The 27,636-nt window shown below is 37.3% G+C and overlaps 3 protein-coding genes across 3 annotated transcripts in view; all 3 read right to left on the minus strand.

Moving 5' to 3' along the window:
* The window catches only part of sergef (secretion regulating guanine nucleotide exchange factor), a 13,562-nt gene extending 11,906 nt beyond the window's left edge, over window positions 1–1,656 (minus strand). Inside the window, exons 1-6 of the mRNA XM_088416645.1 lie at window positions 1,593–1,656; window positions 1,214–1,352; window positions 683–835; window positions 439–533; window positions 263–323; window positions 64–177 (exon numbers count right to left, since the gene is read on the minus strand). Coding sequence (XP_088272771.1) covers window positions 64–177; window positions 263–323; window positions 439–533; window positions 683–835; window positions 1,214–1,352; window positions 1,593–1,634 — 604 coding nt within the window. The 5' untranslated portion in view covers window positions 1,635–1,656. The remainder of the gene's footprint in view (window positions 1–63; window positions 178–262; window positions 324–438; window positions 534–682; window positions 836–1,213; window positions 1,353–1,592) is intronic.
* Window positions 1,657–1,773: 117 nt separating this feature from the next.
* Window positions 1,774–8,862, minus strand: tph1a (tryptophan hydroxylase 1 (tryptophan 5-monooxygenase) a). Its single transcript, XM_088417172.1, has 11 exons — window positions 8,468–8,862; window positions 6,668–6,799; window positions 5,887–6,070; window positions 5,707–5,807; window positions 4,677–4,744; window positions 4,399–4,595; window positions 4,193–4,328; window positions 3,997–4,123; window positions 3,829–3,924; window positions 2,785–2,918; window positions 1,774–2,710 (listed from the first exon to the last, which is right to left on the minus strand). The coding sequence occupies exons 1-11, from the start codon at window positions 8,555–8,557 to the stop codon at window positions 2,536–2,538; spliced, it is 1,440 nt and encodes a 479-aa protein (XP_088273298.1). The 5' UTR covers window positions 8,558–8,862; the 3' UTR covers window positions 1,774–2,535.
* Window positions 8,863–16,846: 7,984 nt separating this feature from the next.
* Window positions 16,847–23,206, minus strand: saal1 (serum amyloid A-like 1). Its single transcript, XM_088417211.1, has 13 exons — window positions 23,064–23,206; window positions 22,490–22,665; window positions 22,250–22,345; window positions 21,335–21,418; window positions 21,151–21,230; window positions 21,020–21,079; window positions 20,828–20,943; window positions 19,355–19,517; window positions 19,115–19,197; window positions 18,825–19,010; window positions 17,871–18,028; window positions 17,685–17,777; window positions 16,847–17,177 (listed from the first exon to the last, which is right to left on the minus strand). Exons 1-13 carry the CDS (start codon window positions 23,065–23,067, stop codon window positions 17,100–17,102), a joined length of 1,377 nt encoding a protein of 458 aa, XP_088273337.1. The 5' UTR covers window positions 23,068–23,206; the 3' UTR covers window positions 16,847–17,099.
* Between the last annotated feature and the right edge of the window lie 4,430 nt (window positions 23,207–27,636).

The raw sequence follows: 27,636 nt of genomic DNA on the forward strand, positions 1-27,636 counted from the left end.
AAAAAATCCTGTCACCACAAATAACATCAAACCTCTGCTTTTGTAAATAAACCTTCTTCTCACCTGGTACTAAAGAAGGAACTTTGGAGTCGAGGTGTGACGGAACAGGGTCTGGACTCAGTGCTCTCCTGGCAAGGCTGCGGAGACCCGTCCCCCACTGGTAGACGCAACCTGAGTCTGAGAGCAGAAGAGAGGATGAGATTGGGCAGGATTTTTTGTTGATAGTAAACTTAGCGATCCATCTATAGTACGTATACTCTACCTGTAATTGCGAGAGCGTGTCGGAGTCCTGCTGCTATGTTCATCACAAGTCCCTTCAAACCCTAAAAAAGGCAACATAATGGTGAATCACAAGCTGCAAGGCGCAACTCCTGTACATACTTAACAATAATATTCATTATCATTCATAAAGACTGCCTGCATCTTTTAAGTGCTCACCTCAATGATCACTAGGTCTGCAGAGTACGAAGTCATCTGACCAGTACCCAGCTGTCCAAACACGTTGGAGCCACAAGCTAATATTTTACCACAATCTGTGTAAAAGAAACAAGACATTTAGGTAATAGAAAAGTCGTACAATCATTTTTGTCAAACTCTTTTAAACGATGTAGAGCACCACACATCAGAGAAATTAGTGAAAAGAACTGCAGTGTTTCTTAAGTGAAATATAGTCATTAATCACCAGAAAGAAGAAGAGTAAAATCCCAGCCACATGCAACATTTGTGACCCTATGAGTCAGGCCTGAGCAATGCTGAAGTGTTGAGCAGCTGGCAGTGTGGCCGAGTCCAAGCTGGCCTCTGTGATTTTGCCCACACACAAACGCCTCTCCATCGTCTGGACAAAAACAAAAACAATCGTGAAGCTCTGCTTGCGCTGTTTTGATGTTTCCTTAAAAAAAAAAAAAAAAAACAAAAAAACCTTTCTCAAAGTACACCCTCATTGACAAACTGATCAGTCTTTAGTAAATACGCATACTTCACACGACGCACACAGTCAATGCTGCCAATGATGAATTGTTATTTTTAAAAAAGTAAGTTAAGTTGATTAAAGACATAGTTGAAAGTGGGAAACGAACTTGCTGAATAATGCAAGAGCAGTTAGTGCCAATGTGGCTAATATACCAATACTGTATATGACTATTCAAAGATTGTATGACATGATTACACGATTTGCAATGTAAAGGCTTGTTTGATTCAATTACTGATGGCGTACCAGTGACAACCACTGAGTGTCCTCCGCCACCACAAACAGCTCGGACTGTCCTCCCATGCAGAGCATCAATATTGGACAGTCGTGGGACTGCCTGGTCCTCCTCGTCTCCCTGTCCATGTTGCCCGTAACTGTTGGCCCCCTGATAGACATATTTAACATTCGCTGTCAAACAGAAACGTTTTAAAACATTCGATTTGTCTAACATTTTTTTAAATCTGTTTGCTCGCCACCCAAGTTGAAGAGCATTCAAGCTAATTCCTTCTCACCGATCGATAACAGTAAGAAAGAACATCACTGAAGTTTTCAAAACGGATGAAAACTTTGACTAAACAATAAAAACACAACTAAGTTTACATTTAATATGAGTTTATAAACTTACCCACGCAAGTAAACAAAATTCCTGCCGTAAGCTAGTTGCCATGGGCCGTATATGCTTGCGCTCGGATGATTCGCGACACTGTCGTACATCGTTGCCAATACAATGGAACGATTCTAAGCGCATTCCTAACTCTATCATTGTAATTAGATGATCAAATCTGTCCTTGAAATGGAATTCCAAAGAGTGATTCAAACAATATTTTAATTGAATCCAGCAAATGACTACAAATGCAACATACTACAGTACAAATCATAACGTTACAATTATTAAACAGTTGAGGCAAAGAAGTCATAAACACATATTTGACACAATAATAAATATATATATTTCATATTTGCATGCGTAACCTATACATTATGTATTACGTTTGTATACTGATTTGTAGAAAAATATTTTTATTTCAGGCGGGCTCGGATTCTTTTCACTTATTAAAATGTAGGCCTATTACTGGAAGCGGTGCACGTCTAGAGCTGTCAGCATAAACCACTAAAATAATTTCGTTACATGGCTCGTATAATTTCCCTCAATATTACATAGAAAGAAACATAATACATGCACAGTAAAAATACAAAGCTATATGTTATATTCAATCACTTTGTGAGGAAGATTAATTGGATAATGAAACAAAATAAAAACAAACATCACAAGATCATGTACAGGAGCAGGTTGGACAACAAAATTGACTTAAACTTGCAGATTTTCTAGTACAAAAGCAGACTGACAAGTCACACGTTTGAAGCCAAATAGGTAAAAAAAAAGTGTTCTTTGGGTTTTGCACTAATATCATAGCAAGTGTGTCTCTGCACGCGGGGGAAACCACAGAGTGTTTTTGCCAAAATTAGTGCACATTCATTGCAATGACAAAGATGATACACAAAGCAGCATGTCTAGAGCATTGTATGGGAATTACGACACAAACGGCCCGCAAGTGGGCTTTGAAATTTCAGACTCCCAGCTGCTTGTTGAGGCGGTTCAGAGCGTCGCCCACGATGTCGAGCTCGTGTCGGAGTTCCTCCACTACGCTGTTGATGCTGGGAGTGTCTTTAAGAACATCCACACTCTGGGTGTAGGGATTGTACCGTACCGTAAAGGGACGCTTGATGGTCTTGGCAAACTCCCTGAAAGAAACGAGATCCGAGTCATTTTCCTCATCTGTTGTCTGAATTTTGGAAGAAGACTCTCGAGTGTTTACCTCATCTTGACTTTGGCCTCCTCAAAACTGTCTGATACAAAGTAAACATCCTGAAAGGTTGTAATGATGCAATCTTGTTTGGATGTTACTTTGGGGTCAAATGGCATGATCCTTGATTTTCCAGAAAGCGCATGCTGCAAAAGAGAACAATACACTTTAGCAATGGCAGACATTTGATTGAATCTAATCGCTGGGCTGATTGCCTATGTATCATGAGGTGACTTTTATGAGGAATGCGAGGCCCGACCATTTATGCGACTTCCAAGTTTTTGATTTATGCAAAGATAAACCGTGTCATGATATATGTTAGCTTCCACTAGCTTAACTGCATCGACAACCCTTTGCATGAAATGCAGAAAAAGAGTATCTCAATATGAGTGAGGAAAGTTCCAAGACTGGGGTTATGAAAGATACTGTATATTTCCGACCCATGCGACAAACTACCAGTTTTCCCCTTAACTCTTTTGATGCCAGCCATTTGAGAATTCTGACTGACCATAGTGTTTTTTTCAAACGTTTTCTCCATTCATTCCCATTGGAAAAAAAAACAATGCTTTGATTTTGTCTCCTACTCAGGGGAATCCTCTACTTCTGACAAATTTCAGTTAAAAAAAAAAATCCACCCGTTTTTTGGCAAGCCAAAATTCTAAGAAGTTAACAGGTCAAAATCTTCATCCTGTTTCAATATGCTGATACTTGCCCAAAAACTTGATGGCGCAGAGGGAAGATTATTGGTGAGAAAAGTCATGCGGGCAACGGAATAGGTCATTGACAAAAGTAGTCAACTGTTTATCATTTATTTAAATTGATTTGTTTTGGGCTATTTAAAACCCCTTTGCATGTTTGTCACATTTCTACTTAAATGTGAGCCGGATGAGCACGTCGTGACAGCGCTTTCCAGTCGGAATACTCTGAAGCAGAAAATGCCAGTCCCGGAACTTTTCTGACAGAGATTGTATGAACAGTATGTGAGGAATTTTCAATTTTATCCAAATTGAAATGATTTGGTCTTAAAGGGGCTTCTTGTTTATAAAATGATTTCACCTTAAGCTCACTGATGGATGATAGCAGTCCAGCTCCATATGCTCTCAGCTGTCCTTCCTGTTTGCATAGGCCAAACTCCACTGTGAAAAAGTAACACTGAAACAAAAAAATAAATAAATAAACAAAGTCATGATAATACAACATGAATTTAAAGATCAATTCACTCACTGTGGCCAGTTTCTGAACAGAGTCGTCCGAGGCTCCCAGTGAAGCCAGGCCGATCTCCTGGGAAAATTGTGCAAAACTGGGCTCGGCCAGTAGGGGGACGTGACCCAGCAGCTCGTGACACGTGTCCCTGGATAATGACCAGGTTTTCATGAATGCCTGCTTTCTTCTTCACATTCGCGTGCTGCGTAATACTCACGGCTCAGGGGTGTATAAGGGGTCAGAGCTGTGTCGCACATACTGGGTGCAGTGGAAAACACGGAAGGCCAAACCGGCCAGAAAGTCACGAGGGGACAGGTATCCAGCCACGGGCCTGATGGTAAACCCGGTGCGTTCTGAAGAACACAAACATTTTCAGGATTTCGAAATCAACGTGATGACACATCACAATGAATAGAATCTCACCCCTGAGAAAGCGAGAGACGTCCTCCAGTTGGGGAATGTTGTCTTCTCGACATTCACAGTATTTGGACAGCAGTGGCAGGTTTTTTAAGTATTCCCTACAAGCGTGACTGGGGTACAACTTGTTGAGCTCTCTGTACACAACGCCCCATGTCTTCACTTCCTCTTCTGTGAACTCTATGCGAGGAATCGGCTCACCGCTGCGCAAAAACAGGAAATCCTCCATCAGTTATGAGGAAAACAGTCAACTAATTCCTAAATGGGATTTAACAAAAGCTTACTGTTTGTAGGCCATTGCGAGATCTGCAAAATACTTTCTTCTTTTGCGGTAGACATTGTCCTTGAAGCCCTGAAGCAGGAAATATATCAAATAAGACATTTCTGGAGGAATTGCGGGTGAAAGCTGAAATGTTTATTGAAAAAAAAAGAAACATAAAATAAAAATAAAAAAATATGGGATGATACAAAATGCTATAGAAGTGAAACGATACTGAATGTAATGAATGCTTTTTCAAATGTGTCATTGAGAATGAATGTGTAATATTTTTGTGGGACAAGGAAATTTTGCATGTTGAAAATCTTTCCCAGTGTAACTTGCATGAGATGAACATTTGGAACTTATAATGGGAACAGGAATTTGTTTTTGGTGAATGTGTCATTAAAATTAATAGTGATTTTTTTAGGGGGGTGGAAACTTTTGGAAAACGTTATATTTCTGGTAAAGCAGAATTTTTGGCATGCAAATTGAATGTTTTAAAGGTTTTGAGTCACAAATGTGAATTTGTTATGTTAGAGAAGCCATTGGGAATGAATAAGAATTTTTTTGTTAGTATCGCATTGGTGAAAATGTTGAATATTTTGTCAGTGGGAATTTTGGCAAGATGAAAATCATGAAAAATGAATGAGCTGCATTATTTAAAGTTCAAATAGGAACAATGTGGGTGTGCAAATGAATGATGAATGTGTCATTGGAATGAATAATAATAATAACAATAATAAAACCTAACAAAGCTTAGCTTAATAGGCTATGCATTGGGAATTTCACAGAAAAAAATGTTCAATTTTGAGAAAAACTTGAATATTCGGAATGAGAAAATGACAAGCCCCTTTTGTGTGTATTTTAGGAATATGTAGAAATTAGAATCAAGTCAATCTGATGAATTTTGTGGTAGGAGACCCATGTCAAAAAAAATTGTAAGAATAAAAAAAAAAAGGAATAACAATGTGAAGTCCTTCAGCCTTCAACACGATAAGAGTTTTAAAAAGGATAAGAGAGGTTTAGTATAGTTATACGAAGTTGGTTTTACATACCGGATGGTCAGCATCCAAATCGGAACCATACATCAAGACACGATTAGCACACTTGTCCAAGTCCGATATTTTCTTTGGGAACCACGGCACGTTATTCATGTCTGGGAAGACATGCAAAAATGATTAACAAACTGCATGGCTTGGGGTTGCAAAATATACATGTGACAATCTATACTGTACCTTCCTCCTGTAGACAAGAATTATCCGGAGGCTCTATGTCCACCACGCTGACGTGCTTCCGCAGTAGCTGGATGATTTCATTGAGTTGCTCGTGGTTGCTGTCGCAGTCCACGAAGATTTCAAACTCCGAGTTGCGCCTTTTAGATTTCCTGGACTCGATGTGCACAAGGTTGACGTGATTTTCCTGTAACCAAAAATAGGAATTGACCTTCCAGATGAATTGCTATTTAATATGTTAATGTGGCTGTAAAGTAAGATAGTGGTTCTCCATCTCTTTTCAGTGAGTTATTGCTTGTATTTTTTTTTTTTCAGCCACCCGAACCAGCACTAAGCAAATTTGGATGGGAAAAAAAAAAACAAAAAAAACCTCAAAACCACTCATGTGCCATACTGGTTTGATTTCAAACACTTTGCAATCACATCTGTAGTGGTATCTAGGCATATTTTAAATAAAACCCATCCGTGAAAAAAACAAAAAAACAAAATAGAGACATAGAATTCTTTGCAAAGAATTTAGTACAACGTAATATAACAATTCAAGTCACTATACGTTCAAATTGATTTGCTTTTCATTTGAAAATCTGAAAAAAAATACAGTTTCTGTAATGGCCTTAAAATGCATTAAATTAGATTTGCTGATACCTGAAGAAATCTTGTTAAAATCTCACGCAACCCCTAAAGCACCTTCCCATAGCCCCAGTACAGCTGAACTAACAACTATAACTGAAAATTAATAATTATTATAATATTTAAATACATGAATAAGTAAACAAGCACATACCTGGAAAAGTTTGAGTGCCTTTACAAGTCCTCCCACTTCATTCTTGAGCGAAAATATAATCGTTGCTCTGCCTTTCTCTGGTATATTCTTCTCAGTATTTTCTTCGATTTTTGTGAAGGTTGATTTGTTTATCTGAAAAAAAAATATCATTGATAGTTCTAGTGAAAGGATGTATCATGAAAGAAGTCCGATCAAGGAACAAAGGATTTCGCAACTTCTCTTGTACTCAGTCTCATTGCAAATGGGAATACTTACCACTTAACTCTTTCGACTATATACAGTACATCTTTTTTTAAATTATTTTTACAGTCAGTGAATAAATATAATGGCACATCCAAAAATCAGAAACAGCTTGGGAACATGCAATACCACATGGTTATTGTTTCCAAGTGTTTACATGCAAGCAGATAAGGGCTTGGTAAGTATGTCAATGTCTCAGACACAAAGAGGCCGAGCAGTATGCACGCATGCAGAGATTAACGTCACGAGACTCCCATTTCAGAACCTGGGACAGTACCCTCACGTTGACGCACATATGCTCACGCATTATAATCCTGTTGGAGTAACCGCTAACAAATTGGCATGGCGAGAAAATATAATGAATGCAGCATTTGGAAAACGTGAAAATTAAATCAAGTCTTGTGGAATTATTTTTGGCCGCCTACCATATTTTGTCTTTCAAATGTAGCACAGACCACCCGGGTGAGTATTTTTCGCTGGATCCATGTTGTCTGGAGCGCCCCTGAAAACATCACTGGACCAGGTTGCCCGGGGTCAATTCTTTGCGTCTCGGTTTAACCAAGATGAACTTGTCTCTGTTTCCTCAAATCGCCTTGCAGCGATCGCTTTTAGCATAAGGGAAAGCCTATTATTAACCCCTAGTGGGCTCAGCGTTGAACAGGCAGCATGTATTTTACCACCTAGTGCAGTGCTTCTCACCATGTGAAAAAAATTCCACCCAAATTCCCTCAATGAGAACAAAGCTGGATTGTAAAAAAAAAAAAAAAAAAAAAGTAAAAAAAAAAGAAGAAGAAGTTTACAGCACAATGCTGTGCCATTCTTTGATTCACTGAATTCTGGAACTATATTTGTTGTGGAATACCTTCGAATATTTTATTCAACACCTCTAGAAGCTAGATCGTACAAAATCATGTTTTATTTCTGCTCATCTGCTGAAAAATTGCAACACTAATGATAATGCCCGTACATTTAAAACTTCAAAAAAGGTATTGAACATTTTGCAAAGAAGTCCTGATAACAAATTTATTAATGAGTTGCTTCATGTTTCAATTAATTTGCCTTTTGTTTAAAAAAGAAAAATGTGTTCTGTTCTCTTTCCAACATTAAAAAATATTAGCTCTGCTTTTACCTGAAGAAGCACTGTTAAAGTTCCCCCCTACCCCTGGCATGCCTTTACATACATCCAGGGATATTTATACCCCTTTTGGGGTGAACCACAGACCCAGGGGTTAATGTTGGTTTTTTTTTTTTTTTCCCCCCTGTGGAAGTCATATGCTAGAAACAGGATGGTTGGTGCTCATGATTTGTTCATGGCAAATAAATATACAGTACTGTATTTTTTTAAATGCATACAATATTATCAAGACAAAATCTGTTATTAGTTCTAAAAGCTTATTGTAATAATTTGCCAGTGTTTTGCCTCGAAGTGCCTACCTGTGTACTGTACAAACACGTATATCAAATTCATGTAACTGTTCGATTTCAGTTCATTTAATAAAAAAAAAAACACACACAAAAATGACTACATTCTTTTTTTCAGAAGAATGCATTTGTTCTTACCTCGTTGTTGAATAGTTTCTCTTCATAGGCATTATTCATGGAGTCAAACGATCTCCCCCTTCGAGGTCCATCGATCCTGTTGGAGTACATTTCAAAAGTGCGGCTTGCCTTTTTCTACCTCTAGTTTAATTATACAGTCAGCACAGGTGGGTTTTCTGAGTAAGCCCCTGGATGTAAAGTAGGATGTGTAACCCTATGAAGCAGCACGCTTTGCTATTTAACCACCAGAGAACAAGGAGGGGGCTTGGGAGGGCAATAATCTCAGGGACAGCAGCAAATGAAAAAAGAGCAGCATCCCTCACGTAATTTGGGTGGCAAATAAAGTGTCATCTAATTTTTTTTTCAAGAAACTTTTTGATACCAATCAGAATGTCTTTTTTTGGCAAACAAAACAAAATGTTTTTCATGGTTGAGAAGTCATTTTTATGCACAGGAAGTATTGGGGAAAAAAATCATGTTGAGCTCAAGCATGTTTAAGCGCAGATTGACATTGATGCTCAATAACCTTGTGTTTTATGTAATTCCTGTTGTTTAGCCGAAGAGGGGTCAAGGTTTAAGAGGATTTAAGTGTGGACAACCTGCCTTCATTGTGCCCCCCCGCCCCCCTTGTTAAAACCCACTGCTCTGCGCCGTAAGCAGCTTCGGGTTTCGGGTGCACATGACACCAATCGTCTACGTGTTTTGCGAGCCGTTTAATAAGCTCAAGGCAATCAGTGAAAAAGGCCAATTAAAACGAGTGCAAGATTTAAGATACTTAAAACAACATGGCCACGCTCGCCCGGCGGAGATGAGCAGATGAGATGACGACTGTAGTGGGCTGTTCCCTGTGATGTGTGTTGGTACATGTGGCGGCTGTGCATGCTGCCCGTCTCAGGTGGTCCTGGCCTGTGTCACCCGTGACAGGTGGTTTACACAATCGAGGAAGCAGCGAGGCCAACTTCCCCCCCGTCACAAGCTGAACCTAGATCAGCACTTATTGTAGATATGATTAATGCAAAGGGGAGGAGGATGGGGGGGCAGTAAACATAAAAATAATGCCAGTGTTTATACATGTGTTTACAACAATGCTCTTTAGGAACCACACTGGTTAAAGTGAAAGTCTAATCAATTGTTGGATTTGTAATAGTAAGTCATAAGTGGCACCACTTGTCTAAACACCGTATTGGGATGAATATTGTTTGTGTGGATTAAGAGATAAGCAACCAAATCTGCTAGATTTTCATCCATCTCAGATCGGGGCCATTTTGCCATTTGCTATTGACTGAAAATGACATCACAGTTGCTAAGGGCTCAGGTAACGACCAGTAACGGTTCCGTTTGCAAATGTCACATGACCAAACTCAGAAAACAAATGAGTCATGACGTTGCTTGAGTCATGAGCAATTGTGATGTGATTTTCAGGCAACAGGGTTTCTGCAGGTATCAGAAAATGCTTTTTAAATTTGGGACAGGATCGTTTTCTTTTCAAATTAAGAGCAAATTAATTGGAAGATGAACTATAAACTATGACTATGAAATTATCGCTAAATTCTCAATTGCAAAACACTGTACAATATATCTTTATTTTGTGAAGTTTTAAACAGATGCGCATTGTCTTAAGTGACACAGGCCAAAAATAAAACAAATTATTTTCTGATTTCTTGAGTTGCAACACAAAATATGCCTGGAAAGACCCCTACAAATTCAGTTCATAAACTTTAACAGCAATATTGAGCCTTTTTTTAAATACAAAAATGCTTTACACTGGATCGAGGAAACAGGGCTAAAAACAAATATTGCACTGGGACTATATCAATGAAAAAAGGTGGAAAACTACCGGACAAGAGAGCAAAAAAAAATCTGTCTAACCAAACTAGAAAACAGTGTTTCCCATTCACAGAGAATCTTTCTTCTAAAGAAAACAACTGAATGTGTTCCAACACAGGATATTCATTATCCAGGCTGTAAAACACACAGTAATAAATATGCCTAATTAAAGTTTAATGACGAAGCTATGGCTCCAAGCAGTTACCATATTTAATAATAAAAAGCTTAGTGCATGATAATACAAAATACTGCTAATTTGAATAGTAATAGATAAAAGCAAAGCAGTTTAATGACCAAAACATTGGTTATGGCTGGCTATAACGGTTATGATTTGCGTTGGTCAAATAAATGATCAAATGTTTCCACATACCCCCGCAATGTGCTCACGAGCAAGTCACTGCTGTTTGGGGCATTTACATAATTAGTATTTCTATTGACATTTGGAATATCCTGCTCTGAGAGCAGTCATTGAACGCATCTCTGGTCAACTGTGTGAACAAGTAGAGTACTTGTCTTCTTTTGTTTCTTGCTATCAATAATTGAGCTTTGTCTTCTGGAAAACCTTGTTCAAAAAAATCAACGGTCACAACATACCTCAATGTCCCAATGGAGCGCCAGAAATTACAACTCTCGATGTTCATACTACATTTCCCATGATCGTCGACAAGGTAGCAGGAAGTAGTTCCAGTTCCGGCATGATGTGAAGACTTTGGATTCCTTTTTAATTGGTTTATCATAAAAATCAGTCTGACAACAGTGCAATTGACATACACTTGGCCTTAAAAAATTTGCTTGCTGGACTAGGGGGGAAAAAAAAACAACAACAACAGGATTTAAGACACAAGTCTCAAAATTGGGACTGACACAGTTAGCACTGGTCATCCTAAACACTGTATGTGGTATAGTTTCATGAATCACAGAATAAAAAAGAAAAACACAATCAGAACCATATTATTTTCTTTGACTTGCAAGAGTCCTCGCAAATGACGCAAAAGCTCTAAGGTGCGGTTGTTTGGGCGGGAACTAGAGTTACTTCAAAGCACACTTTCAGCTCACCGGCTTTGACAAGTAGCAGACGCCACTTATTTGAGCATCTTTGTGATCCAGAACGTTCCTTTAATGATGTGCCCTTGCTTTTGTCATCTGACACCCACGGACAGTTGCTTCAGGAGCACAAGCACTCAGAGAAGGCCCAGACGGCAACTAATGAATAAGGTGGCTCATTGGAGAATCGAGAATAGAATAAAATTCAATCAAAGCTGCTTGGCTGAAACTCCGATGTACGCATATAGTGTTTGTAGTCAAAATATACAGTATGTATTAGTATTATTATAGCACACAATGAAATTCTTATTCTGTTCACTTCCCGAGGAGCTGACTACATTCCGCAATTGAGCAAATAAATAAATAGCAGTAAAAATAGCAATAAAAAGAGGCAGATTGAACGCATATACGAGCTAGTCTGAAAAACACATTAACCGAAGCCACTGTCACAGTTGCCTCAAAATATGACAAAACTCACTAACTCAATGATGTTAAGTTTTTAGAATCATTAATCACTAAAGATTAGAAAGACTTTCCCCATTGTGTCGCAGACGTATCTGAGCGTGAGTCTGTCCCAGTTCTATACTTTAATCAGGGATTTGCTCTGTGTCTGAGCATCAAGCTACAGCAGATTTGAACAGCTAATCTCACTCAAGGCGCTGCCCAACACATTCACGACAAATCGAAATCTCACTACAAGTGACTGGACTTGGAAAGCTCCAAAATGCACTGATAATTCACCAATGCGAAGATCCCAGCAGAGATTTAAGTTCCTGTCAGTGGCAACAATCTCTCGCAATACTGTATTTTCATTTTATGTTGAAGGGGAAGTGAATTTAAAATTTCTTTATGCAGGTTCAATAGTCTAAAAATGCTATTCTGATTCATTTTGTGTTTGTAGAATGTGAATTAGGAGGCAAAATCCACTTGTTTTCCATTTCAGAGGGCGGCCATTTTGCCACTTGCTGTCGAATGAAAATGACATCGGAGCACAGCGATCAGCAAACGACCAATCATGGCTCAACTTGTCAATGTCACCGAACCAAACTCAGAAAACAGGTGAGCTAAGATTAGACGGTACCTGAGCAAATGTCATGTTATTTTCAGTTGTTAGCAAATGGCCAAACATCATCATCATTAAAACGATTTGCTACTTAATACATATTACAAAAACACAATGCTCTGTTTAGACCAGGGGTAGGGAATCTGCAGCTCCAGAGCCGCATGTGGCTCTTTTGCGCCGCCCTAGTGGCTCCATGTAACTTTTTCAAAAATGTATGAAAATGGAAAAAGATGGGCGGAATACATTTTCTGCTTTAATATGGTTTGCAAATCTTCTTAATGTTTTCTAATACAGTAACAATTTGTAGAAAAAAATAAAAATTCAATATTTTTGCCAACAAAGACTTGCGTCATACCATGTGGTGCATGTTTTTTTCAGTGCCTGTGGCAAAAAAAAAAAAAAAAAAGTCATTGGGAGTTTGTTGCTTGAATGACAAAGCATTGCGATTCAATGTACCATATTTTCTGAACTATAAGGAGCACCGGATTATAAGGCGCACCCCCAATTAATGACATTTTAAAACTTTTTCCATATATAAGGTGCACCGCATTATAAGGCGCAACAGTAGAAACAGTCAAAGTTTATTAGTAGATTACAAACCAGCTTTTTGACAACTCCATTCCCCCCCCCAAAATGAATAAAAAAAATGGTCTTTTGTTTTATTTTATTATTATTTCCGTGACAGTTTATCTTTTAACAGCAAGGTACAACATGTAGTGCAACATTTATATCAGGGAACTTTTCCTCCAGTGCAATCACAGTATAGTAATACTCCAAGTAATAACAATAACAACTCAAAGAATCAACTCAACTCTCAATAGTATACTAATTCAATGTCAATATGACCAACCTTGTTCAACTGTAAACACACAAAAGAAACAAGTAAAGCTTACTTTATCAGTTCATTCCCCATCTGCGAATCCCAATCTCAATATTGATCCATATATAAGGCGCACCTCATTATAAGGCGCACCATCAGCTTTTTTTAAAAAAAAAATTGAGGCTTTTTGGTGCGCCTTATAGTGCAGAAAATACGGTAATTATACAAAGCAATGGCCGCAATAGACATGACATCAAGTGTTCGAAACAGTTGCTAGAATGATGCGCTGCTGTTTTAAATCAACATCTTTTTCAAAGTACTGTACATTATGCTATTTGAATTTCCAAAGTGAACTCAAGGCCCTGTGGATGATTTCAATGAATAGAATTCCGCTCTTTTGACATGACCCTAGCTCTTGTTTGAACAACAAACTAATGAGAACAGTGAATGGTCTGCTTACGTGCACTTCCTCTCGTCTCTTTAATTAGCTCCAATTCTTTCGTTGCACGGCAAACAGCGCATATGTTTGTGCATAATAGTGGCATATGCTACTTGGTGACAAGCATCGTGTACACAAGGACAGGGCAGACTGTAAACAGGGCACTTGCAAACACCTGCTACAGGCACAATGGAAACAACACACACACAACTAAAAACCATAATTTGATTTTAAACTTAATGCAAATGCTGCAATGTATTTGTAAGCTTTGCATTAAGCAAATTTTCATTCTTTTCTAATTTATTTTGTAAATACTCAAGACTACAAATTAATTTACATGATAAATAACAAATTGTTTTTTCTTTTTGTTTTTGGGGGTGCAGTCAGTATTTATCTTGCTAAATTGAAAGTTAGACAGCATGTATCTTGCGTACCTGCATATTTACTGCAGATCACATCTATTATGATGTTATATTTATTGCAAAACAATACCTTGGGAAATATCTGTTACAACTTACTCGTCAAAAGTAATAGAAAAAAAACAAGTTTATTAATGATATGAACTTCATTAATAAAGTTTAATAATGGCACATCCACCTCACAGATAAAGGGACATGAGCTCAAATCCACCTTGCTCTGGCCTTTCTGTGCGGAGTTTTCATGTTCACCCCAAGCCCATGTGGGTTTTCTCCGGTTTCCTCCCACACTCGTGTATTGGACATACAAAAATGTCCTTGGGTATGATCGGGTGCGTGAATGGTCGTGTCCTGCGATTGGATCAAGGTATCCCGGGCTATTGCCCGAAGCCGGCTGGGATAGACAACAGCAAGCCTGCGACCCTTGTGAGGATAAGCGTCTCTAGAAAATGGATGGATGGATATTAGCATGTAAACATTCACCAAAAGACACGATGAAAATAGAACAGTGAAATGTCAGGCCGTGACAAAGAACAGTGTGCGCGGCGGCGAATTTCAAAAAGTTAATAACTGACATCAGACATCAGCGTCAAGACGGACAGCCTCACGCGGCTCGGCACCTTGACGTTGCGAGCGCGGCGTCCGATCATATCACGCGGCGCCTAAGACTGGCAGGCCGCCGATCAAGTTTGGCAGGGCGGCGCCGAGCATCTGCGCTTCAGCCTCATCTGGGTGACGTGACTCGCCCGCGAGGGCCGCCTCTGGCCCGAGCGCCCGCTGGAGTGTAAGTCACCGGCCGGCGGCCATCTTGAAAGGCCATGCACGTTTCTATCTGAATCATTCCATGCGTTGCCTACACAAACAAGACGTGAGCGAGGCCTTGGTCATCGATGCGCGATCGCATATTGCTTACGCGAAGGGAGAAGTGGATTTAAACGTCACGAGGTGAACTGTGTCCCTGCTTACATGCTCACCATCTCCAGATTTCCATTAGAAAGAGTGTTCTACATATCAATCCGAGCTTTAATTAAAAAGCTGCTATATTCACAGCGGCCTGGTAAGCACGCCGCTAATACGTAGGCAGGCCTGTTCTTTGCCACGAGTGGACCAAATGGTGTATTTGGAAAGCAAATGAGCTCATTGTTGCCAGGCCCCAGCCTTTCATCTAACATTATTGTCCTTACTGAGTGACTGTCACCCTCGGGTAAACACTTGATGTTGCCATCAGCGTTAGCATCATTACTCATACGCTTGGAGAGATGACTCAATACCAGTTCAGTGAGGTTCACCTCACACAAGGAGAAATACATGAAAGAATTGAATTCAAAAGGCTTCAGTGCGTACGTCGCCATCATATTCACGAATATACACATTTTATTTAAATCGGGAGTTTCTAAAAATATTCCTAAGGAAAAATTGAGGGGTATAATTGTTTGTATTTTTTTTTTTAAGTGCAACCTGAAGCTCTGTATCTGCGCATTACACCCAGAACCTAAACAAAAGCAATTTGTCATAGGATTACAATTTTTAAAACATTTACTTTGGAATCGTTCATGAGATATGTGCATAATTTGTACCTCAACACAGAAAAGAAAGTGGATGAAACCATTACTGCTTGTAAAAATTATTTTATCCATGACGCTGTCATTTCTACTTTAGTTGTTAATTTACATCTTTGCATATTAAGAAAATCCCTACAACATATCTACTGAATTTTGTGACATATGCCATTTTTAGTAAATGTTGAGGGCCACTTAAAAATGGATGGCGGCCTATAAATGGCCCACGGTCCATAGTTTGGACACCTTTGATTGAAATGTTTTACAGACAAATTGTTAAGAATTTTACAAGAATTTGGGGTGCATTGTAGAGCTTCTAACCCACTAAAAATATCTGTACCTGCAGTAAACACAATACAATCATTATATCCAAGTGCAGTCTGTCACAGGGTCGCCGTTTTAGAAGCATTTACTTTGGAATCATTCATGTGATATGTCCACAATTTGTACCTCCACACAGAAAAGAAAGGCAGCTATAGATGTCAAAAAAACAGTTTTTAGTGGGCTGGCAGCAAATAAGTTAACACATTCACTGCTATTTATAGCTTCATGTATAAGAATATAAGTAAAAAAAATCAATTTGAACTGGGCTTGCAGTGAATGAGCTAATCGATGAATCCGTTTTTTTTTAAATATGTTTTAACATCCATTCACATACAGTGTATGAAGAAATAAGACAAGGAAAAAAAACATTCTTTATTGTTTAATTTGGTGGCTGCTTTGATCCATAATGTCAGAAAGTCAGGACAAATGTGCAATGTTTGCTAAAGTATAAGCCGATGTTTGCAAATGTTTTATTTTGTTATATTTATTACAGGACTAAAAAAATCTGAAAAAAATTTATAGTTAAGAGGCTGAGCTTTTGGAAAAAGTTAGGTCTGAACAATTAATCGATTATCAAAAAACAAAGATCAATTAACTTGGTAATTGATGACTTGTCAATTATTTGATGCACCTCTACAAGAAGTCAAACATTGCAAAAACACATGAACCCCAAGAGCAATAATCAAGCTATTGATATATTAGTAGTGAGTTGAAACTGAGCACAGACAAAGTCTTTGGTATAGCTCTATTTTATTTTATGATGTTAAGAAGAATGGAATGAAAGATGCTATTCGTTTTTTGATCTAATCTTTACTTTGATCCCAAAATTTAGTTTCACTTCTTTAGCGAACATGTCTAATTTCATCAGGATCACTCATCACTGTCCGTTAGAATACAAGAAACCTTACTTTACAAAAAAGAGAGCATCTTTAATGGTTTAAAAAAAGGGAATCACAAAATACAAAAAATACCTTCACAGAACAATATAAAATGGGGGTAAACGCTAAAGACAACATATTCTGTTTCAGATGATTTAATGTTGCTATCCAGTAGAAAGTCAAATATTGAGATTGAGGCAGGTTAAGAGTGGAAAATCAAATCTCGTAGAAGAAGCAGGCAGAACTGTCCAAGCGAGTGCTGAACACTGACCTGCGGCGGACATCAGACAGGAAAGTGTTTCCTCACCTTGTCAGCCAACTCGGGATCTGTTTGGGACAACATGAGCAGCAGGTGTTGAAACTAGGAGAGGAAAGAGAAGAAATTGGGGGGGAGGGGACAAAAAAAACAAAAAAACAATGTTTTGTTAGTTTCCCATGACTTGCATGCTAACAGCAGTGCATGTCCAACAGCAACAAGAAAAATGTGTTTTTAAAGCTATTAATTTTACATGAATAATAATTTTGATATTAAAATAATGACGAAAAATATTTTTTACTGCTAAAAACCATTCATTACCATATATATACCATTCAGCAAATTTAGTCTGAATGAATGAATGAATTTTGTCTTATTTTCCACAGGTTTTTATTTTTTTTTAAATATAATCCAACCTTTTAATAAAAGTTGGATTGGTTAAATTCATTAAAATCATAATTAGCCAAAATGATTGAAGAAAAATATATTTTTGGGCTGTATCACCCGGCCATAATGTGCATTATAGATTATACTGAGGTTTTTTTTTTTTTTTTAATTATTATTATTAGAAGGAGTCTTTTGGCTACAACAAGGTGACTAAGGTTCACTTACTGATTTCTCATATTTGGGAAGTAAACATCCAAAAGCTGTTAGAAAGTTCTTCTCTGTCAGATAGCCTCTCTTTATTAAGGCTCCTACTGTGTCCTGCAAAAAAACACACTCCATGAATAATTCCTTTGTCGGCCTCAGTTTCACCATTCTACAAAATACTTGAGGCTGTTATCATTTCAACAATACCTTGGAAATATGACAACATATGTCAGACAGAAATTCACTCGTGATTTCGGATAAAGTCAGGAGCTGCTCATCTTGTGCATCTTCCTTACTGTTAGACTCTTCTTTGTGTTCACTCTGGCATTGTATCACCCGCAACATGGTTCCAACAAGAGAGAGACCTGAAAAAAATAACAACAACAAAAAAACACAGGGTTAGGGTTACAGCAAATGATTTAGAATTTTATAGCAGGGATGCCTCAACCTTTTTGCCCCAAGATCTACTTTTAAAGTAGCCACAATGCCATGACAAACCGGCCATTCGTCTCATGACATATTTAACAGTCAATGTTGTGATGATAAAAGTCAGAATTTATAATCTACTTTCTTTATTTGCACTGTATTATTATCACCATTGTTTCTGTTGTTGTATTGTTTAGATTTTAAAATCTATGTATTTATTGCTCGAGCATGGAATTGTAGTCCGCTACTCGAGGAGCGAAGGGAATACGTAAATGGACATTAGTTATTCCTCCTTTGTATTCCGCCCGTTTTTTCACTCGTTTCAATTCATTCCCAGTTCATCCGATTCACACCGTTCCAATTTCATATTATTCCAATTAATTGTGCAACAACTGCTTCCATTTTTCTCATTCCAAATATTTACAGATTTCCCACAATTCAAAATGTTCCCACAATTCCGCTTTTTTCAGTTTTCCCTTGCATATTCTACATAATTATGGCTTATTCAAACTGTTCCAGCCTTGTAATATTCAGAATACTTCACAGATTAAAGCCATTCAAACATTCCACATCATTCCACCTTTCAATGCCTCTCCCTGAAGCGTTTTTGCCTTCACGCGCAATTTCTTCAGAATTGAACATTTTCTAGTTTATAATAATGTTTCATACAAATACCACTAAAGTTACATTCTACTTGGGATCTTCAGAAATTGTCGCAACACCAATTTCACTTACTTGTGTCCTCCTTGCTTCCCCATTGTTCCTTGATACCATAGAGTGCTTGCAAAACAGAAAAGGCCTGTACCAAAGCGCCTTTCTGCTCCTCCAGAACAACTGCAAGATCATTTGATTGGCAGAAGTCATCACAGACTACTTCACACACAAAATTCCAGACAGCTTTTCCTGGTCCTTCACCGGTAGCTGCAAGAAAGAAATGGGACAACTATTTGTTTCATCATTCATTAACTACTAACAGACTAACAGAATAAGATCAATATAAGTAGAGCAGTACTTTTCACACTTACCAAACATTTGAATGCCCTCATTTACTGTAGTTAAGAGCTGCATGATGTGAAGGTAAACCTCCAAGGCATTTGGACTCTCTGTTCTGTGAAAATGACATTTAATAATAAGGGCTGAGGAAAAGTAGATGTAAAGCCGTTACTCAATAATATAAGACAGTAGTGATGTGAAATCTCATTAATATGCGCTAGATGCCACATTTATTATACTTTCTATCCACAGTCTTAGCGAGAGAATCATACCTAAGCTGCTTGGCAGCTTCAAGAAGGCATGGGGCTAAATCTAGACAGCTGTCGCCATCATCGCCCTCCTCACCGGGCCGAGCTGTGATCCAACTTTTCATCAGTTCCTCATCAAGGTCAAACAGCTTGTCAACGAGCTCACCGACTTTCTCAAGCAGGTCAGCTGGAAAGAAAAAAAGATTAAAAAAAAAAAAAACACGTCAGCACTCACGTCAGCAATCGATAACACGGAGCAGACAAAGAGTTGCTGACAAGGACAAAACGTTGTATAATTGAATTGCATGTTATATAAAATGCAGTCACATGCCTTTAAACAATGTGCAAATGACTTCCAAAACATTACTGATACGTTTAAAAAAAAAAAAAAAATCATGTTATTAGTATTACTTGGCCTCAAAACGATCTGTTTATATTGCATCACAATGGTCCACTGTATTTAAAATAACTTAGAAAGACACTGGAAAAACAAATGTCTGTAATATGAAATCATCTTCTCTGTCAGGTTATTCCAACAATAATTATCTTGTACCTTTTGCAAAAAAATTCTCGTTTTTTTTTTTTTTTTTTTAAAGAGCGGTAAAACTCATACTCTTTGGTTGCCGCAGCCAATCGCATCCACTTCCTGGTTTATTGGCTTCAGTATGACTGTAAGTATAGCTACTGTAGCTAACTACCGCGGTTAATGTAGCTAACATGGCTAATGTCCATGCTACTTTTACAGAGCGTTTTATGTGATATCGTTCGGGCAGTCAAATGAGCTAAAGCGTGCGTCAAAGAGCGAACCATTATCGAAATGAAATGACAGAATCCACATTGTAATATTAATTAATACACATAGTAGTTGAATGATTGATTGCAAATTGTGCATGGTAAATGTTTGTTATTGAAGCAAATGCTGCAATATATATTCTGTTCAAAAATGTTGATTTAAACTAGAAAATATGGCTACCAACAAAAGATTTTAAAAAGATATATTTTCGAGCTGTATTTTTCATGCCGAAATAGCAGTGATATTTTCTCATACCGTCAAATTCTGATACCCTTCCGTGCAACTCACATGTTTTAAGTGTGTGTGTGTGTGTGTGTGTGTTTTTATGTGGAAAACGAAAACAATAGATCAGTGACTTGCAAAAAGTGCAAATTGAGCATGTTGCACAATGCCCCCCAAAAGAAAGGATTAAAAATTTTACCTTGGCGTAAACCACTACTCTACTAAAAGGTCTCATGTTGAGGTAGCTTTTGGGAAAAAAATAAATAAATAAAGTTAATAAAGAGTTTTGTTAAAAATAACGCCACCCCAGACCATCAAAATCAGGCGATTCGGGCTCACTTTACTAGTTCAGCTGTGACAAAGTACCAGTTGCAGAGATCATTGTCAAGGCAAATTTTACATTGTGCATTTGGAGCTGAAGTTGTGGCCGGTGAATGCACATAGCACTGTAGAAATGTGTATAAGGGAGTAAAAGTACAAACTGTTGGTTGAACTGGACATGATGAAAAGGAGATTGGCGCGTAAGGACGTCTGCTGTCGTATTCGCTGGAGCCAAAGAGAAGTGACATCTTTTTGGGAAATACAAGTCAGAAGCAACCTGGAAACATCACAAGAGAAAATAAAGAAATTTGCTGAGGGTTGTCTGACTCCCTCTCCGAAAATGTTCACGACACCTGCTAAGCTCAAGAAGAGTTGGCGGATCCGTATCGCCGAAAAGAAGCAACAGCACAGCCCTGTGGACAAACGGGGATTTGCATCATCAAAAGATCATAAGACAATTTAACACACACACAGTGTCACTTACCCCAAATCTTCATTTTGGCTCAGAGTCAAACAAGTTTCCGGAAAGCAAGCTATGTTCCCAAGTATTCCTACACAAATTTCCTGAGGATGCACAACAAAAAACATTTTTGAAGCTCATTTGTGATTGTAATTTGAGTTAAAATTAAAATGTTACAGATCTGAATGGACATAATAGGATCACTCACAGTCAGACGTGGATTAGAAGATTTGGCTATCACTCCAAGAAGGATGTCTAGAGCTTTGAACTCCAGCAGGAAACCAGCCACATCCTACACATTTAAGTCAATTAAAAAAATAAATATATACTTTATACAGCACTTGACTAAAACCTGCCAATTGAATTGCCAAGTGAATTTTATCTTCTATCATCCATGATACATACTGTATTGATTACTCCCCATGAAGGATAGACAGGTTTGCGGCTAGGCTGATTATTTGCGATACATAACTTAAGTTTCAACATTTCGGTTATTTTGACACTTGAGGACTTGCTTTGCAAATTACAGGAGCGATTTACCTGTTATGTTTTCCATTTTAAAGTCATGGTGATGACCCCGGGAGCTCCTTGATCTCTGTTAGAATTCTACACTAAAAATTTATGTTGCATAAAATTTAATTTAAAACAGTAACATCAACATTGTGCAAATCTAAAAGTCGCTCAACAAGCAGGTGCTTGGACTTTAAAATTTGTATTGATTTTTTTTTTCATGTATATATCATGGCAAATTTTCCCTTTCTAGGAAAAATTAATGTCAGCTCCAAATACAGTTGATCACAGACTCCTTCACTACGTATAAAAAAATTATATCAGTCTATCTCTACTCTATACATACACGATTGGGTATGCAGGTGGTCCATAGAATGGTTGGTGCTATTTTTTTTTTTAAAGTGTGTTCACATGGAGTCAACCGTGTACACATTGGCAGTGTTATTTTTTATTTTACATTTACCATGCTTTTTTCACAGTCCATCCCTCTGATCCTATTTTATAAATAAGTGCCACGTTAAAGACTAATGCATGAATTCAGCTATCCATGATATTGTACAGATTAGGAAAGGGAGATCAAGTACAAAATGCTGAGCATGCGTGAAGCAGTCACCTTATCCATTGCCATGTCCCAAACTCGACACAGATCTTCTTCCTCCTCATCAGTGAGTTGCATCTGACCGTCTGTCTCTGGAGGTTTTGTGACCATCTGCAGGACACATGACACAATTAAAGTGTGACATACAAAAAAGCCTAATATTACAAGACTGCAAAACTTGCAGATTAGCCATGCATCATAGTTTTCCCAAACTTGTATTCCCAAGAATGCAAAGAATGACTTCAATCGTGTAACCTGAATTAGATGAGACAGTGTGCTGAAAAGCCAGTGCTTGCTGTATATTGTGTCTCCAATAGCATCTGCATCTTCAGTCTCGCCGTCAACGGCTGTGTCCGGGGGAGGTGATGGGTTACGTTCCATTTCTGGAGAGGGATCTCCTCTCTGTGGCGAGCATGACTCACGTGCTACGTCTTCAGCACCATCAATACCGCAAATTGAAAGTAGAAAAGGATACAGAATGTGAAATAATGTATTCCTCGAGTGCAGTCTGTTTTTGTCAAAAGTACATAAAAAAACAGAAATAAAACTGCACGAAATCTTAGTACATAAACACAGGCATAATTTAGGCTACAACCCGTCAACGAAGTTAACCTAAACCGAAATAACCTTAGCAGTCCAAGATAATGTTCGACCCAATTATGACAATTAAGAGAAATAGTTTTTAAAAAAAACATTCAGGGCTCTTTATGATGACTGTCTCAGTGTGCATCAACTTGTTTAAAACTTTAACTAGCGGCTAACCATTGGCAAATTTTTGCAGTAAGCAATTTTATGTGTGCACGCCAACGATGTAAAAAATTCTACTCACCCATTGTTACCGTTTATTTGGTCGACATAATCAATAGGGAACTATTATGTGCTGCCTAGGAATCAATGTTCACGACTACAGGTACCAAGCAGCGGGTTGGAACACGAGCGCATGCGCACTCATAACGTCATTGTCTTCTTCGTTTTATCTACGCGTCACAGATAAGCTATGTCGCCCTCACATGTACAAGTGAAAGATCGCGCCTACATGTGCTCTACTTGTGGAAGTATAAGCCCTCTGGTTCTGTATCTACTGTATCTAACATTACGTTTGCATACTCTTTGTTTTTACAAAATGTGATACTTTTTAAAGAATCGGTCGGTTCCCCAAATAAATATCTCTAAAACATCATGAAAATGTAGCAGAATAATTGCTGTTACTAAGCAGCTGTAATTGCTTGATAATATTTAAAACATACTGTTGGTCATTAGAAAAACATTTATCTGCAAGTTTTTGAAATTTATAAACATTTAATTTATCCCTTTTTAATTAAAAAACGATCTAAATCTAAAACGTTCTCCCTTTAACATTGATTTTTTTTTTCTTAAGTTCAATAGTAAAACACTGTCAATAGTTAAGTAAAATTCTTTGGTGCAAACCTAGATGAATGACTATTAAGCCATTGACCTATGTCAAAGTCATGTCAAACCAAACAGCCATACCAAATCAAATAGTTACGATTTGTTTGTTTTGCTCCGGTCAACACCGCCAAGGAACAGCATTAACTTGTCATGTCAACGGAAATATTCTTACGTAGGTTAGCTGCTTTATTTGTAAGGTTATATGCAAATAGAACACTAAGCTCTGACAATACTGGAGAAGCACTGTTTGACATTTGCAAATGTGGTGCTGTCAAGGTTGAAATTTTCACAAAAACTAAAGCAAGCTCAAGTGTATAGACCTCTAAAGGACAAGACATTCAAATCTGAGTTACAGTTAACCCGTTGAAAGCTAATCGTAATGGCATCAACAAGAAATGCTCAGTCAGAAATTGTCCACATGCTAATCAACACTTCTATCCAGCAATTTGGCGCGTCGGCTGTCCTCCTTTGGTCAACACAATAAAAGCTGTCAGTCAAGAAGGATTCTTCACATCCTCATCATACAGCTGTCCAATAGTGGGAGTAGTCCAAAAGCCTGTTTGCACTTGGAGGAGCTTACATGAAATCACTATTTGGGCTCATGCAAAATAACCCATTTGTTTGTTTTCAAAAAGTGATCACAGATAAAACACATGCGTAAACACATTTTATAGACTTAGCGTGCATGGTGGGATGTGATAAGAATACTAACAAACTTTTGGAGCATCTTTAGGCTAATACTAATGAACACATGCACACATCGCTCATCCATTTGCACCATATTTACCCCCCCAATTAGTTTAAATGACCAATGAAATCCAACTTTTCTGATCATATCCATACAAATTTATAAAATGGGATTTGGTACTTGTCCAGTTAAGGAATTAATCTACAAAAAAAAAGAATGTAACTATTTAGGGATGTTAGATACAACTCAGACTAAAAGAGAACTCAACGCTAGTAGTCAGCGTGTACTGATACCACCAGAACTTTCGATATACAAAACTCCACCCCTCCAAACAAAACAATGTCATGTCATTAAAAAAAATAAAAATAAATAAATTAAATGTATATATATATATATATATATATATATATATATATATATATATATATATATATATATATATATATATATATATATATATATATATATATATATATATATATATATATGCCAATTCCAATATAGCAATATTCCTTCAAATTTAAAGAAATTAAATACATATTTCTGTTCTTCTTCTATATTTATTTTCTAGTTTGTGATCATAAAACTGCTCCTGGGGAGCAGCTAATATGAATATCAGTTGCCAGATTGAGTGCCGAATACAACACTTAGTATTGGGAGTTACCCATATCCATAAATTAATAAAACTAATTCTATAGAATGAGAGTGAACAAATAATGGAGAATGACTAAATAAGAAAGCGAGTTAGGCATTTGTATAGTGGGATTTGTGCAAGGTGGTTGTGCAATACAGCATTCACTCTAAACAGTAGAGCTGTGCGATACTTGAGATTTTGTTTTTGATCGATACCAAGTAAATAGTGGTGCCAGTATCACCGATACCAATACCAAGTACTTTTATGTTAATAAAATATTCTGGTATTTCAACAATAATCCATTTATTTAAAAATACCATCATACAATTAAAAACATCTTGTGCAAATCACATGCAACTGTGCTCCAAAATAGAACTGAACAATACTAAAAATTTTAATGATTTTAGCTAAAGCATGGTGGGCTGTCAAGCTTGGCCCATGTGCAAGCGCATACACTGAAAAGGTATTAAATAACTCTGCTAACTCTTTGGGATCTAATCAATATAATACTCACTTAATTATCAATCTGTATATACATACACAACCCGAACAGAATTATAATCACCACAACATGCAGTATCTAAGTCGTATGTAGTTTTTGTGTAGCTACTGAACAAGATACACAAACGGCAATAAAATACTACACTTTAACAGCCTTTTATATATTCAATCATATACTAAATGCATCAAGATATGCGCATGACATTGTAAACCTCTTATTATTGAATTGCCATGTTTAAAAAAAAAAAAAAAAGAATAGAGTAAGGGTCATCTATATGTTCGGAAAATAGCCCACAAGTGCTGGGGCATTCTGATTTCCTAAGAAAGTTTGAACGCTGATCATTTGAAAATGTGAAAATGTCTAGACAATTTTTTGTACTACTTCTTAATCATGTAAACTGTACTGAATAGGGATGGGACGATAAGATTTCTCGTTCCTGAACAGCACAAGCTCTATTAATTTATTTGTTTGGGCTTGTTGGGCCACAAGTGAAACGGAATGCACTCCAACACAACAACAACAACAACAACAACAACAACAACAACAATAATAATAATAATAATAATAATGATGATGATGATGATGATGATGATGATGATGATGATGATGATGATGATGATGATAATAATAATAATAATAATAATAATAATAATAATAATAATAATAATAATAATAATAATAATAAAACATGATGCGAATGCTAATGTCCAAATAATGCATGAACACAAACACCCTGGAACTCTTTTATCTTGAAATTCTTTCCAAAAGCACGTCAGCCGGTGGCAACTCTTTCTACTGCACAAACTGTTCCTCCCTTCCAGAATGAATTGCGAGTTATGATCCCCAACATAGACAACACAAAGTTGTTCTGAAATCACTTTCAATGGCCTATTCAAGGCAATAAACAAAGACTTAATTGTGCTGACATTTTATTGTACAGTGCCTGTTGCCAACGTTTAGCGCAGCATTTAGCATCAATTAGCCACTAGCTAGCATCGCTCAAATGCCCCTGAGAGCAGTCGGATGACTTTGCTGAGGCAGTTTGAAAGACGTAAATCAAAACTGTACACTTTGATCCTGAAATCCTGACACGTTTGCTGTTGCTGCTGATCGCAATTCAACATCTTCTTGTCTCATTGAAAAAGTAATGATGAGGAGAGAGTTGCCTAAATTCCCACAGCTTACATTTAATTTAAAAATGTGTTCTAAAATATATAGAATTGGGTAATTCCTTTAGGTGAAAATGTGTTATTTGGTCCTCTGGTGTCTGTCATTGTTTTTCACCACACACAAAAATAAGGTTTTGTTTATCCAAACACCAAAATGCATACTTAATAAAAGGAGAATTACAAGGTGCACGTATCACTTTTAAATCACCTGCGTGGCAAAATTTTGGTTTTCCAATTGAAGAAATTACTGGAAAAGTATTGGCATATCAAACAGAAAAGGTTAGTAAACAAACAAACAAAAATATACACCAACTACTGCAGCCAACACAAACTGTGTGCGCTTTGTTAAACCAGCACAGCTGCAGCTGAGAAATCAGCATGGAACGAAAGGGCCTCTCCTGTTTAAGTTTACGTTTGCATGCTAGCTTGTTGATTGTCTTGCAGTCTTTTTCATGAAAAGAAAACTGAAACTGGAAAATCTATACTGGCCATTATTGTATATTACAAATTGTGTGAAAATTTCATCTCGTCTCCTTCTCGTGGATTCAATCTCACGAGACATCTCACCCTAGTATTGAACTGTGATATCCATTGATAACACTTTTTTCCTCTGGATTTTGTTTTGAAATCTCAAAATGTGTTTGTATGTTCAATTAATCAACTATACAATCAAAAAATACTTTAATTCAGTGATTTGTTTTGATTTGTAATGCCAGAAAAAAGGCAAACATTTTGGTTGGTTTCCAAAATAAATGGAGATGTTTGTAAATGTCTCATTTTGTTTTATGAAGGAATAATCTAACAAGAGACTGAAATTTTGAGGATTTCAACAATTTTAGTTCTTTAAACAATTTAACTTGATTAACAACTAACCAATTTTTTTTGTTGCACCTCTATGTATTTGTTAAAATTGCTCAGTGAAACACTGTATATTTTCTATCCAAGAAATTCACAACGTTAAGATGGTTTTTACGGATATGCATATGATAATGACACATT

This window comes from Hippichthys cyanospilos, chromosome 6, assembly GCF_059441005.1.
Source record: "Hippichthys cyanospilos isolate Australia breed blue-spotted pipefish chromosome 6, RoL_Hcya_1.0, whole genome shotgun sequence".
In the NCBI taxonomy this organism is placed as follows: Eukaryota; Metazoa; Chordata; class Actinopteri; order Syngnathiformes; family Syngnathidae; genus Hippichthys; species Hippichthys cyanospilos.